Source organism: Lepidochelys kempii, chromosome 13 (assembly GCF_965140265.1).
Source record: "Lepidochelys kempii isolate rLepKem1 chromosome 13, rLepKem1.hap2, whole genome shotgun sequence".
Lineage (NCBI taxonomy): Eukaryota > Metazoa > Chordata > Testudines > Cheloniidae > Lepidochelys > Lepidochelys kempii.
Genome location: NC_133268.1, coordinates 2706347 through 2720784, shown reverse-complemented (window position 1 = coordinate 2720784; position 14438 = coordinate 2706347). Strand labels below are relative to the sequence as shown.

The following is a 14438-nucleotide window of genomic DNA, read 5'->3' as shown; positions in this document are numbered from 1 at the left end:
TTGCCCAGGTCACTCTTAGCCACCTCGAAAGGAGGCTGTGGCACCCATCCAGTCCTTTGGGCAGCTCGCTCATTGACCCCAGCCCGGAGGCACCATCTGCAGCTGGGTTTGAGTTCATTAGTAACCCTCCTCCACGCTCTGTTCAGCCCTGCAGACGCTGCCGGCGTCCCTCTCCCCAGCTCCATGACGTGTAGCAGGCACGTGGTAGCAGGTGGCTGTTCACTAGAGTGGGCTGATGCTATTTTTAGCGTGCTGTGACTTCCTTCCAAGAAGTAATTTTCATAATAGCGTTTAAAGTTTTTTATGTTGTAGGAATGTTATAGTGGACGTATGACTTCATCCGCGGGTGAAACGCAGCCCACCCCAAGCACAAGAGCAGCTAGTTACCAGCATTCTGCTAGCCAGCAGCTTAGGCCAGGAAGGGAGGCAGACTTCACACCCAAGGAAAAGCCAGGTGGCCAGATCGTGTAAAGGGAAGTGGGATTTACCCATGAATAACCAGGAGCCCAGGCTCTCTCATGCATGGCTCAGGCCCTAGACAGCAGGCTGGGGTAAATCAGCATGGATGGCAATGAAGCGATGCTGATTTGGCAGCTCAGGGGATGTGACGGGGATTCTGTCACAGTGAGACGAATTGCTGACAGACACCAGCCCCTCCCAGTACGAACGAGACACTTATTCCCCAAAGCAGGAGTCATTTGGCCTAGTTTGGGAGTTACGTCTACGACCCACTAATGTGCTGGGGCAGACTAACCCTGCCTCTCAGGAGATGCCATATCTGCATAACCAGGCACAGCACCAATAGGTTGACACAAACTTCTGGACCAAAAGTTGCAGCCCTTTATTGTAAATCCAGGCGGAGGGCAACAAAAGCTGCCTGCTAAGAACCAACACCTGCCCAGTCTGTCCCCGGTGCCCTGGAGCGTGCCATGCCTCGTGCACGCCAGCTGGGCTGGGAGGTTGCTGGGTCCTGCTGCACCAGCTGACTAAAGTGCCAATGGGCTGCAGCGGGCAGGATGGAGGCTGTAACGAGCCAAGTGTAGAGGTGGTTGCCCAGGCAGTCCCCTGGAGCACTCAGCAATGTTGCTTCTCTCTGATGGGCTGGACCTTTTTTCTGGCTTGGCCACTTGGGAGATGAGGAGCATCAAAACCCTTTTTCACTAGCTGGCAAAATGGCTAAGGCTGCACTGGTGACCTGTAGGATAGGGGGAACCGTGTTTTCCCTAGGGGATGAGGAAGGGCTCCTTCAGACCTGAGGGCCACTAACGTACCTGCTATCTCCATCAACTAGAGGAGCCAGAGTGTTCCCAGCCTGCTGTTCCAACCCAGCCAGGTCATCTTCTACACAGCTGCTGCAGAGGGACACGTGAAGGGAGCAGCTCATGAGGTAGGCCCCCCCACAACTTGCACAGGGCACTTGGTTCCCAGCAGGGGAGGTCAACCCCCAGCCTTCTCCTAAGTCCGCCTTCAATACATGAAACAGGAACGCTCCGCTCGCCCCACGGCTGCTGATCTGCACAGTCCTTCCCCTAGCGGAGACGTGGGTCTGTGGTGGACTCTGGGAGCCAGAACCCTATAGGCCTAGCCCCCGGCTTTGGTGGTGTGGTGAGGAGTGTAGCCAGGGGCTCAAGGAGAGCTGTGTTCCCCCCCAACGGGGCTGGGGCACTGCGTAGAAAGCAGCCACCCCATCCTTCCTCTTGGCTCCTGCGTGCTCAGTGGCAGTTCTGACAGCGGGGATGGCAAGGAACGCCGTTCAGCCTGCAGCGGCAGCCACCACTGGTGTCGCCCGGGCCCTGGGGAGAGAGCAGAGGAGAGATGATGCACACACAGGGACTGGAGTCAAATGGTGGACAGGTGGGTAAGAGGCAGTCAGGACGTGGGCCTGGGAGTGAGGCGGTTGGCTAAGCTGCTGGACAGGTGCGGGCAGGGCTGAGTTTGGGGCAGGCTGGAGGCAGGCAAGGCTCTTGGCACTGGAGGGGGGGGAAACATAATGGGGGGAGCACTGGAACTAACTCCCCACTCCGGCAGCCAGCTGAGTTGTGAGCCATGACAGCCCTGGCTGGTTCCTGCACCCCCGCCAGCCACTCCAGCATCCAGAGGGCCAGCTGTGTGCAGCAGCAGCTAGTTATTTAAATGGTCACAATTAGGCTTCAGAGTGAACGACCCTAGTGCATCCAGTGGTTCATGCCTCTCCGAGCATGTGGTTTGGGCTGTGTGCAGACTTGAGAAGGCAGAGCTGCAGGGGCTCGTGTTGGCAGGTCTTTTCAATTCTGGGGCAAGCGACTCTGCAGAACGGAAGGATTCCCAAGGTCGAACCTACAGTCGCACACACTGGTTCATGCTCCAAACCTACCGCTGACCCCCAGCGCGGCCCCTTGGTCACCCAGCAGATCTCCGTGTGACAGACAGTGCAGCGGATCCAGTCACAGCCATCCTTCTTCTGGACAACGATCTTACAGGTAGGACAGTACATGGCCTCCCCTTTCTGGACCATCGTCTGAAAGGAGAGGAGGGCAATGATAACGCACACAGGGGAGCTGATGGCCCCGGCTTCCCTTTCCGACCCTGGATCCCCAGCAATGCCACCGAAGACACTCAGTGGGATTTGCCCTTCGCAGCTGATGGGGCTAGCATCTGGGCTGCCCCGAGCTCAGAATCAGTGGACTGCTTGCTTTACCTGGCTCTCTAAAGCCGATACTCCCTCATTTTGGACCATTGCACCCACAGGGTAGCAGAATGCCCAGGAGCCGAGCCATGCGAGCGCCTATTGGTGCAGTCACATTCCACTGGTCTGGCAGTGGAAAACTGGGTGTTCCCCTATCTCCCACTCTCTACAGCCCCCTCCCCTTCTGCCCGCACCAAGCCCCGCTGTCTGGTCAGTGCATTTCCTAAAGCAGCAGCAATGGCTGAGAATGGTCACGTGACTTTCTTTACCATTAAATCTGCAATGCCTCCCTGGCCACGTTCGGTGCTAGCCTGCAGCCCCTTCCTGTCCATCCATCTCTCCCCCACACACACACCCGTATCACTGGCATCCCAGTGCCCCGCTGTCTACACATTGCTCTGCCCACAAAAGGGCCAGGCCAGAGTGGGCTCTTACTGTCAGCATCTCGGTGGTCTGCCTGGCAGCCTGGTCGTTCTGAGCCCGGAGCTTGAGGTCGTCCTGATACTCCTTGCAGTTCATGGTCTCGTGAATGGCCTGGGGAGAGCATCCTGCTAGCTCACCAGGCTCTCGCACGCCTCACGCAGCAGCTGCTACGGACTGGCCTTGTTTTCCACCTGCTGCTCCCCCCATAGTACCGAACTCCCAGGCTCAGTGGCCAGCACATGTCACCTCCCCCCAGCTACATCAACTGTGCCTAGGGGAACACATCTCCTCCAACACAACCCTGGGGTCACTGAGACGGACTGGACCCCGGGGCCCCCCCTCACACCGCAGGGCAGGGCCCACATACGCATTCCAAGCCTTTTTTGTGGGGCAAGGATACATGACCGGAGTTGAGGGGAAGATCAGAGCGAGCTGGGGCTGGCTCCAGGAGAGGGATGGAGCGCAGGGCAGTGGCGACGGGCTGCTGTTGGCAGAGCTAAGGCCATGGCCCTGTTAGCAGGCTCTAGCTCCCCTCTAGGAATGCGGTTCTCTTTTCTGTCTACTCGTCCCTTGCACTGACCTGTTCCAGACAGAGGCCAAGGGACCATGGCAGGCAGTATGTGACACCGTGGCTCTAGGGCTGCATGGACGTGATGCCAGGCTCATCTAAAGCCCTGGGCAGGCCTTCGCCAGTTCCAGGGGCGGCCATGCTGCGCTAGGATGGAGCAGGGCTCGTGAGCTTGGTCACTGCTGCCACACACAGTTCAAAGGCCCCCAGATGCTTTAAGGCTGCATCCCCCCCTTTCCTGAACACAGCCATGCCCCATGGCACCTGGCTTCGCAGAGCCCAGTGGGCTCTGAACTCCCCTTCCCCCGTTCTGGCCTCTCGGCCTAGGAAGCTGCAAAGATGCTGGGGCGAAGGCAGGCGGCATCTCACCTTGCAGAGCAAGCAGTTCACCTTCTGGCACACGGGGCAGGCAAACTCGTTCACGTCGTCCTCGAAGATGCACCAGCCCCGGCAGTCCGTGGTCTTGCAGTGGTAGCTGGACCGGCTGCGGTTCTCAGCGATGGAGACGCCCAGGTCCAGGAAGTGCTGATATTCAGCAGAGCTCAGGAGCTGTGAGTGGGACCCAACCCTCTCCATCAGCACCAAGACACTTGCCCCGTCCCCTGGCAGTGCACTGATAACAGCCCCATCCTCTTCTCCCTGCCCCACATCCCCCTGCTCCCTCGCAAAATAGCTGCCCCAATTCCCCTGCTCTAGCCCAGCCTACAGGACCCAGCCATGCTGGCATGCCATCGCTTTTTGGGTTGTATCCAGTCTCCGCTGTGCCTACAGCTCCCAACCCACACCTGACTCTGTCCCCTCCTACTCCAGCCCCATGGGCCCTGGCCTGTACCGCTTTGATCTCCCGTTCCAGCAGCTGTCCTGGGCAGGAGTACTTCTCGTCGATGTACGGACAGGGCACCTCGGGCTCCGGGCTATTCAGTATCGTCCCCTTCAGACAGTCCCTGTGAGGAGCCAGGGGTCAGAGGAGACACCAGCAAGACACAAGCACGGGGCAAGCTGCTTGAAGACTGAGCTGGACGGGGTCACCTAGGGGCCAACCTAGGCAGCAGCAGAGCCAGGCCTGAGGTAAGGAGAGGAAATCCCTCCAGCAGACCTGGCCAGGGCAGCATACGCAGCCTGCCTGGGGCCCCCAGTCCCTGGGTGGGTACAGAGGGGATTACAACAGCACAAGAACAGCCCTACTGGGTCAGACCAAAGGTCCACAAGCCCAGTATCTTGTCCTCTGACAGTGGCCAATGGCGGGTGCCCCAAAGGGAATGAGCAGACAGGTTATCAAGTGATCCATGCCCTGTCATCCAACCCCAGATTCTGGCAAACAGAGGCAAGGGACACCATTTCTGCCCATCCTGGCTAATAGCCATTGATGGACCTATCCTCCACGAATCTATCTTGCTCCCTTTTGAACCCTGTTATAGTATTGGCCTTCACGACACCCTCTGGCAAGGAGTTCCAGACGTTGACTGTGCATTGCATGAAAAAATATTTTCTTGTGTTTGTTTTAAACCTGCTACCTATAAACTTCATTTGGTGGTTCCTTGTTCTTGTATTATGAGAAGGAGTAAATAACACTTCCTTATTTACTTTCTCTATACCACTCATGATTTTATAGACCTCTATCATATCCCCCCCTTAGTCGCCTCTTTTCCAAGCTGAAAAGTCCTGGTCTTATTAATCTCTCCTCATACGGAAGCTGTTCTATACCCCTAATAATTTTTGTTGCCCTTTTCTGGACCTTTTCCAAATCCAATATATCTTTTTTGAGATGGGGCGACCACATCTGCACACAGTATTCAAGATGTGGGCATACCATGGATTTATAGAGAGGCAATATGATATTTTCTCTCTTATTATCTATCCCTTTCTTAATGATTCCCAGCATTCTGTCTGCTGCTGCACATTGAGTGGATGCTTTCAGAGAACTATCCACAATGACTCCAAGATCTCTTTCTTGAGTGGTAACAGCTAATTTAGACCCCATCATTGTATATGTACAGTTAGGATTGTTTTCAAATGTGCGTTACTTTGTATTTATCAACATTAAATTTCATCTGTCATTTTGTTGCCCAGTCTCCCAGTTTTGTGAGATCTTTTTGTAGCTCTTCGCAGACTGCCTGGGACTTAACTATCTTGAGTAGTTTTGTATCATCTGCAAATTTTGCCACCTCACTGTTTACCATTTTTTCCAGATCATTTATAAATATGTTAAATAGGACTGGGCCCAGAACAGACCCCTGGGGGATACCACTATTTACCTCTCTCCATTCCTACCCTGTGTTTCCTATCTTTTAACCAGTTACCAATCCATGAGAGAATCTTCCCTCTTATCCCAGAGACCGCTTATTTTGCAATTGGCTCCTTTCCACCTACCTGCAGACTGGCACCCCAAGTGGGACTGACTTGTACATAAGCTAGCAGCCCAGCCATCAGCTTCCCCTTGTACACAGATCTATACGGTACACAGCACCGGAGGGGGCTCCACTCGCAGATCCTTAGGAGGGAATCTAGTGCTCCCTCACCAGGTCCCTGCTGCACTGAAACAAGCTGCCAGCTGATCGAGGGACACTGCCAGGGACTCGGAAGCCTTTGGCTGGGCAGCCCAGCCAGCTAGTGCCTGCCCATCTCCAATCACTCTGGGTGCGGGCTTGTCATGCAGAAGGTTAGTAGCTGCAGGGCACAGGGCTGGAGTTAAAGCCCCTGCAGGTAGGTGGCTAATTGGTGGCACAGGCTGAGGGCTTGGAAGGGGGGTAGCAGAGAAGATGGAGCAGGGTGGTGATGATTGCATCCCTGCTCTGGCACGGGGCCTGTCAGCGCACAGCACACTGTCTCCAGTTCCATTTTCTCCTACTCAGGGGCCAGTTTGAAGCCTTTGGGTCGAGCAGGAGCACAATCCCACCTGGGACTGGGCCCCGTGGGGGTGGATTAAGATGTGATGAACACCTTGGTGGGGGAGGGGCCCTGACACACTGCTTTTCCCTCCCTGCCTCCCTTCCTGCTAGTGGTTCCTGTCTGGCAGAGCCCTGGCTCCCCACAGCTGATGGGATCCCCATAGATTTTTGGGTAGCCCAGGCCAGTCCATCCACCCTACACAGCAGGGCCAGGCTAAGAAGACTAAAGCAAGAGCATAGTCTCTTAACAGGATTCAGCCAGGCTAGTTCCTGTCATGCTACCAATCTTTAGCCATATGGGGCACGCTGCCAACGCCCTGTTGGCAAGTATGCCGGGGGAACGCTCTGTCTGTCTTTGCGCTGCCCAGTTGGGCAGCTCTTCCAGCCAGGGGACGTGCAACCAGGTGCTCTAACCCAGAGACAAAAACCAGCTGGCAAAGCCTAGGAGGTTCTGAGGCAGGTAAGGCTCCCAGGGTGGAGGCCAGACAGGGAAGGGGCTGGGGCTCCTGTGCACAGGCCAGCCGGGCAGGAGAAGGGCCGGGGCTCCCGGGGCAGAGGCCGGATGGCTGGGCGGGAGAGGGGCCGGGGCTCCTGGGGTGGAGACCGGATGGGAGAGGAACTGGGGCAGAGGCCAGCCGGGTGGGAGAGGGACCAGAGCTCCTGGACGCAGTCTGGCCGGGTGGGAGAAGGGCTGGGGTGGAGGCCAGCCGGCTGGGGAGGAGAGGGGCCAGGGCTCACGGGTGCAGGCTAGGCAGGCGGGAGAGGGGCCGGGGCTCACGGGTGCAGGCGGGCCGGGGTTAGGGCCGACCCACCTGCAGAAGGAGTGCAGGCACTCCCGCAGGGTCACCCCCTCTCCAGGCTGCAGGGTCACAAAGCAGATGGGACATTCGATCACTTCATCGGCGGGCACCAGGCTCTGCCCATCCAGCTGCAGGAGGTGCTGGTAGTTCTCAATCTTCTGCTGCTCTGTCACCTTGGCAGAGAGAACAGCCAGTGTCAACAGGAGGGGCTGGCGGGTGGGGCACTTCGCTTACATTTGCTATTAGGAATCTTGACCCCTACGGGGCTGTGCCCTGGCCTCTCTACACCACCCCAGCAGCTCTGTCCAGGGTTGCAGGGACAGTGAAAGGGCCTCCCAGAGCAGTGGCCAGGGAAGGGAAGGAACCTCACCCCAGCCTGCTTTGCGCTCCAGCTGTTCTGGGCTGCCAGTCTGTCCCCTAGAGACGGTTACAGCCTGGGTGTAAGTTAGAGCAGTCCCTGGGCTGCTCTGACTTACCCCAGGAACCAAGCCAGCCCCTTGGCCATGCCACGAGTCTGGAGGCTCAAAGGCAGGAATTAGTGAAGTCTGTTGGCTGGGTAACAATAAGCTAGTGCTCACCTGCTAGGTGGAGAGCCCCATTCAGCGGCAGGCAGCTCAGAGACCCCCCTGAGCTGGGGGGCTACTGTTTCCCCCAACCTATCTCAAACCAGGGCTTGTTTTCAGAATGTCCTTTCAGCCTCCCTCCCTCTCTGTCTGTCTCTGATAAACGGTGCCCAAGGTCAGCCCCACCCCAGCCTGTCCAGCCTGGCCAGTCAGCTGGGGGAGGGGAAGTAATTAGTAACCCAGCAGTGACTTCCAGCCATTGATAGATTTCAGAGCTGTCCAGAAGGGAACTGAGGCCCAGATCACCCAAAGATTTGGGCGCCTCAGCCAATCAATAAGTGACTTGCCCCCAGGGAGGCTGTGACAGGGCCTGGACCCTCAGGCCTGCTCCTTCGGAGTCATTGCAAAAGCTTCATGCAAATAAAGAGAGGGAGAAGGGACTCCGGGAAGGAATCAGCCTCCTCTGCCATCACTGGGTGCCCCCAGCTCTCCCTTGCATGCCCACCCTGTGACGGGAGCTTTCCCAGCCCAGCACGCCCCACGATGCTCCGTTAAAACCAGGAGCAACACGCAGCTGCAGCCTTCGGAGTCCATTGCAGCTGGCCGCTGCAGGCTGCACCTCCCTGCCCTGCACTGGCTCTGTGTGGCTAACAATGGGGCAGGCCCCTCGGCAGCATAGCGTGAAGGCTGGAAAGAGCCTGGAAATGAGGCTCTTCTGGATCTGGTGCAGAGCGCAGCTCCGCTGCTGGCCCCGGCAAGGTCGGGGCGACGGGCCCCACTGCTGGAGATGAGGCACCGCGAGCGCCTGGACCTGCCTGGAGCCAGGAGAGGGGGTGGGCCCCCTGCCTCGCCAGAGCAGGCTGGGAGTAACGGGCCCCCCTCGCAGGCCCCGCTCTCTCACTCCCGAGCCAGCGTGACTCTCCCCTCCCAGCTCAAACGGAGGCCGGTGCTAGCCGCCCCGTGCCTCCCAGCTCAGCAGGGGTGAGGCCAGCATAACTCTGTGCTCCCGAGTCCTCCTGGCACAGGCTAGACAAGCCCCACCCGCCTCGGAGAGAACTGGAGTAGCATGAGGGCAGCTCCCCTGACGAGCGCCCCCTTGGCAGCATGGAACCACCCCCGGAGCCCTGTGCAGCTGAGCAGCGCTAGCCGGGTGTGCAGCTGGGCCAGAGGAACCGGTGACCCCCATCCCCGCCTCCTGGTCAGTCTCTGCGCACGGGGCCCTGTGCCAAGAGACACCCCAAGGGACCAGCCTAGTGGAGCCAGGGCAGGGTGCTGCACCAGGAGCTGCATTACAATGCTTGCTTATGGCAGGAGGTTGCCTCTAGATAACAGTGCACAAGGCAGGATCTGCCCCAGGATCTGACCCACAGCTCCCCAGCGTCCCAGCCTCCAACCTGTTGGTACTGCCGCATGGCTTCCTCCTCATTCCTCATCCTCGCCAGCTCCTCCTCGTCCGGCTGGTAAGCCACGGGCACCATGTAGTCCTCAGGCCGCTCCTTGCAGCAGATCTCGCAGCCGGGGCGGGTGGGCTTGTTGACATAGGTGCAGCTCGGACAGACCCAGCCGACCTAGGAACAGCCCCGGTGAGAACATGGGAGGTGAAAGAAATGAGCCAGAGGGGGGAGTTGGCACCCTGCTTCTGGGACTCCCTTACCTTGGGGGGTTCAGGGGGAGGGGCGGCTTCCGCCTGCAAGAGCTCATGCCTCAGCTCCTCCATGCACAGGCTGTCCTGCGCCCCTCCGAGCCCCGCATCCACCTGTTCCTGGCTCCCGCGAGGCTGCAGGAGAATGTCGCTGAAGCCCAATTCTAGAGAGAGGCAAGAGGGAGCGAGTTGCTGACAGGAGACGGAACTCCCTGCTGCTCCCACGTGCTCTGGCCATCTCTCAGGAGCCAGCACTTGGTGCAGCCCCGGATTTCAGCGCCTGCTTCTTGCCGTCGCCCTGCAAGGGACGTCTCCTCCTGAGACCCGCGCTAGCCCTCAGCCCCAAGTCCAGCAGTCCCCGCTGCTTCCTGCCCAGTGGAATTCCCCAGCGCCAGGCTCTGCCTTTGGGGCTCCCCTCGGCCGCTCCGCCAGCCTCACCTGTCAGGACTCGGCGCTCCCGCTCCTTCTGGAACGTCTCTTTGCTGAGCTTGGCCTCTTTGGCAGACCTGAGGTAGAGATAGGCCATGTCGCCGTCTCGCTGGATGCCATTGTAGTGCAGGGTCTCCTGGTCTCCGGGGAGCCTCTTGCCCACCACCCACTGCTGAACGCTGGGTGGGAAGCCGTAGAGGAGGAATACCTGGGCCAGGAGACACCGAGGGCCTCGTTCAGAACCAGCTGGCCACCAGGTGCTGTTGAGGGCAGTCGCTCAATGACCTTACGTGGGCGCCCACCGGCAATAGGTGCCTCATGCGGGAGCCAGCAGATCACGCCACACAAAGCAAGGCAAGCAGAGGGCAGCCCAGGAAGGACAGGCGGGGGGTGTCAGTAAAACGACAGATACTGCAGCCAGCTGGCAGGCTACTTGCTGCCCACGAGGCGGCTGCCGCCTTCAAGGCCGGTGCGCGGTCTCCCCCACTCTTTGTGCCATCAGTGCCCCCGGCTCCAGCCCACAGGCCCGTACCATGTCCTTCAGAGAAGCCAAAGTCATATGAGGATTGACTTTCAGGTAGATGGGGACTGTGGTCATCTGGGCGTCCTCCACTCCCACCCACAAGCTGAAAGAAGAGAGGCAGTGAGAGCAGTTCTGGTGTCCCTCCTGCCCTCCCCGAGGTCCTACCGCGAGGTGCGTGCCTGGCTCCCGGCACCTGCCTCAGCCGCTCAGACTCCAGCTCACATGCTCCTGCTTTCTGTCTTTCCCATCCTCCTGCTCACGTGGCCCAAGTCGCCTCCCCCCGGCTGCTGGTCTGGGGAAGGAGCTCGGAAGGGAAACACCGTCGCCTCGTTCTTCCCTACTGAGCCCAGGGCTGGCCCACCTCTTGGTGCCAGACGGCTGCAGACCTGACAAGGGGCTTTGACCCAGGGACCATCAGTGCAACAGGTGCAGCCTCCCCTGCTGGAACCAAAGCCCTAGGTCTTCAGCGTCTCCTGTGGACTAGTCACTAGAGGGGGGCTAAGCCCCATTCCCTCCTGGCCTGGCTACACCTCACACTGGAGCTGCCCGCGGTTTATGGAGTGAAGGAGGCCAGGGCCACAGGAGGGAGACCCAAGAGCTGCAAATGGGGAGCCACCCATTCTGGGGAGAGAGCGGCCATGCCCCAGCCCCCTGCTCCCTAAATCTCCTGCAGTGGAGTCTCTCGGAGCAGTGTCCTAACACCCCTTTTAAAGGGACAGTGACCACGGTTGGCCACCGCCCCCATTCCCCTGAGGCCAATGGACGGCACCCACACGGGTGCCCTCCCTGCAGAAGCTGCCCAGCACGTGCTCACCTGATTTCCTTTTTGGGGTAGGCCTCTGGCTTCACCTGCACCGTCACGGGCGCCCGCTGCTCGGCCAGCCAGCCAGCGCACTCCAGTGCCAGCTCCTTGTCCCCTCCCTCGATGGCCTCAGCCAGCTTCAGGGCCAGCTCCTCTGCTACAGACAAGAGACCAGGCTGGGCTGGGCTGGGCCCTACTGGGGGGTCTCCTGGTTCGGGGCCAGGGCAGGACCTGTTCAAAGAGCCCTGTGGGCTCCATCTAGGGCCTGGCAGGGGAGCTGCTGGGAGCTGTTTGCTGCCCAAGTTGCTAATTACCTTAGATGAGTATCATCATTTAGATTTATGCAAAGATTAAGAGAGGTCCCTCCACAGCTCTGGGGGCCCCCGTCAACAAACTGCCGCCCCAAACTGAGCTGCCTCGCAGAACAATGAATTCCCTTCCCCACACACATTTCTCTGCCCGCCACCCTCCATCTCCACCAGCGTGTCCTGCAGCATGCCCACTTAGGGCCATACAGGCCAAACCGCTGTGCACCGGTGGACGTTTCCCTAGGCCCCCACACGGAGGGGCTTCCTCGGATGCCCCAGTGACCCCACCTTTCTTCGTCATCTCCTCCGTGTATTTTGTCCCCATCGCAGCAGAATCCCGGGGCTGTTTAAGGCAAACAGAAGCATGTCAAACCCGGGCTGGGGGAGCAGGGCTGGATGGCTGGGGCACTGGGAGTCCGGTGCAGCCATTTCATCTCCCCGGCAGGGACCCCAGAGCCCAACCACCTAGGGCTCCCTGGGGCTCTGTGCTGGGCTTGGTGTGGCCAGGGCAAGTGAGCCGGGTAGGGCCACGCTGCACCCTCCCTGCACCAGCCTATGCCTGCTTCACTCTCCCCACCCGCACCCTGGAGCTCTCTCTTGTGTTCTCCAGCGCGCATTGCGCCTGGCCCATCCCACTTCCAGGCTACGCTGGGCTAGAGCGATGCCCAGCAGCCCCTGCTCACAAAGCGAGGCGGACGGACCCCAGCAGGCCTGTCCCAGCGCGGACATACAGGCACGGTGGCTGCCTGGCCCTCTTTTTAAAAGTGCTTTCCCAGGGGGCATGTGGGCACCTTTGTTTCCCTGCAGGAGTCAGCCCCGTTAGCTCTTCCCTGGATCAGCCCAGGGGCAGGCTGTGCTTTCGGGACATTGTGCCTCCAGCCCATCCTGGGTCTTGCAGGCCCCACCTGTGCTGGGGTGAGTCCCTGCCCTGCATGCCTCAGACACCGATCCCCGTTACTGCCGGAGCCTGGACGGACAAGAGCAGGAAAGCGCTGACAGCGAGCTAGGCACTGTACAACCCCCAGCAGGCACAATCCCTGCCCCGCTACCTTCCAACCCTTGCCATGTTTGCCAGCCACACGGGGATCAAGCTGGGTCAACACCGGCAGCTCGCTGAGCCAGGGCTCTGCCCCGATCCCAGCCCCCGCAGGCCCATGGAGTAGGAAGCCAGACTCCACGTGTGCCTCTCACAAGCCGGTCAGCCGAGGCTACATGAGCGAGCGATCCCTGCATGTGGCCCCACACAGGCCTGACAGACATGGCAACAGGAAGAGGAACTCAGCAGCAGGGAAGCCCGGCGGGCACAAAAAAACCACCCTGTCAGGCTGGAGGGCAAAAGCCACTCCCCGTGCGTCCCACCTTCCTGGCTCACTTACCTCCCGGAGCCCTGCACCAGGGGCCTGGATTCCAGAGCAGGGCGCTGGGCAGGGGTCAGGGTCAGCTGAGAGCTCACCACTGACTGAAGTGAAAACCGAAAGCAGAAGCAGAGAGATGAGGAAGTGGAGCCAAGGCCTTGAAACAGGGCAGGGCTGAGAGCAGCAGCAACAAAACCTCACGAAGCAGCTGCAGGGGACTCAGAAACCGAAAGTGCAACTCCCCAGCCCTCCCCCGGCAGGGCCTGCTGAGAGGAATCGCTAGGTGCTCCCCGACCCACAGGCTGCGGAGCAGGGGCTCTGACCCTCTCGGCCTCCTAGGGACTCCCATTTACTGGTGAGCCACCCGGGGTGGGCCGTGCCAGGCTTTGAAGCAACGGAAGGGGAGGCCTGCCCTGAAGGCGCCGTCCCAGGGGTTGGCAGGGAGTTGAGGCAGGCTGGGACAGGACTCTGGGAGGTCTAGTGAGATCTGCAGCGCCATCCAGCCCCAGGGTCGCCTTCCATGGAGCTGCAACAAGAGGAAATTCAGTGAAGACAAATGCCAGGTGTAACACTTTGGAAGGAAAAAATCAAATGCCCGCCTACAAAACGGGGCCTAGGTGGTGGTGCTGCTGGAAAAGAGCCGGGGGTCACTGCGGCTCACCAACTGACTATGAGTCAATGTGATGAAGTTGTGAAAAGGGCTAAAATCCTTCTGGGGTGTATTAACAGGAGTGTCACCCGTAAGGCACGGGAGGTCATTGTCCTGCTCTGCTCGGCACTGGTGAGGCCTCAGCTGGAGTCCTGTGCCCAGTTCTGGTCACCCACTTTGGGAGAGATGTGGACAAATTGGAGAGAGTCCAGAGAAGAGCAACAGAAATGGTAAAAGGTTTAGAAAACCTGACCTGTGAGGACGAGTTAAATACACTGGGCATGTTTCGTCTAGAGACAAGAGACTGAATGAGCGACCTGGTATCAGTCTTCAGAGCTGTTAAGGGCCCTTATAAAGAGGATGGATCAGTTGTTCTCCACCTCCACTGAAGGCGGGACAAAAAGTAAGGGGCATCAGCTGCAGCAAGGGCGGTTTAGGTTAAACGGCTGGAGCATTCGGACTCTAAGGGTGCTTAAGCTCTGGAACAGACAGCCGTGGGAGGCTATGGAATCCCTTTCCTTGGGCAAACCCGTCACGGCTGGTCTAGGTTTACTTGGTCCTGCCGCAGCGCAGGGGCTGGACTGGATGAGCTCTCGGGGTCCCTTCCAGCCCTACATTTCTGTGATTCTATGCTGGGCCTCACGTCAGGGCTTCTCTCCCTTTCCCGTACCGGGCCCCCAGCCCCATGCACACTGAGCCAGGAGTGACAGGCAGGTGGAGAAGCCCTGACTGAGTCTTGGTGTGTTCAGTCCCAGCTCCCAGGGATGTGGCTAGCAAGACAACACTGCGGGCTGGTCGGGCTGGGTCTGTCTGCATGAGGGGG

The 14438-nt window shown here is 59.1% G+C and overlaps 1 protein-coding gene across 2 annotated transcripts; it reads right to left on the bottom strand.

Moving 5' to 3' along the window:
- Positions 1-826: 826 nt before the first annotated feature.
- On the bottom strand, positions 827-13483 carry RBCK1 (RANBP2-type and C3HC4-type zinc finger containing 1). Of its 2 annotated transcripts, none has more exons than XM_073308744.1 (13): positions 12988-13483; positions 11900-11954; positions 11316-11460; positions 10511-10604; positions 9988-10186; positions 9562-9713; positions 9302-9475; positions 7357-7517; positions 4489-4600; positions 4026-4205; positions 3101-3199; positions 2354-2497; positions 827-1793 (listed from the first exon to the last, which is right to left on the bottom strand). In XM_073308744.1, exons 2-13 carry the CDS (start codon positions 11934-11936, stop codon positions 1713-1715), a joined length of 1578 nt encoding a protein of 525 aa, XP_073164845.1. In that variant the 5' UTR covers positions 11937-11954; positions 12988-13483; the 3' UTR covers positions 827-1712. The 2 variants fall into 2 exon arrangements, with proteins under 2 accessions (XP_073164845.1, XP_073164844.1); XM_073308743.1 differs by lacking the exon at positions 12988-13483 and adding an exon at positions 12403-12506.
- Between the last annotated feature and the right edge of the window lie 955 nt (positions 13484-14438).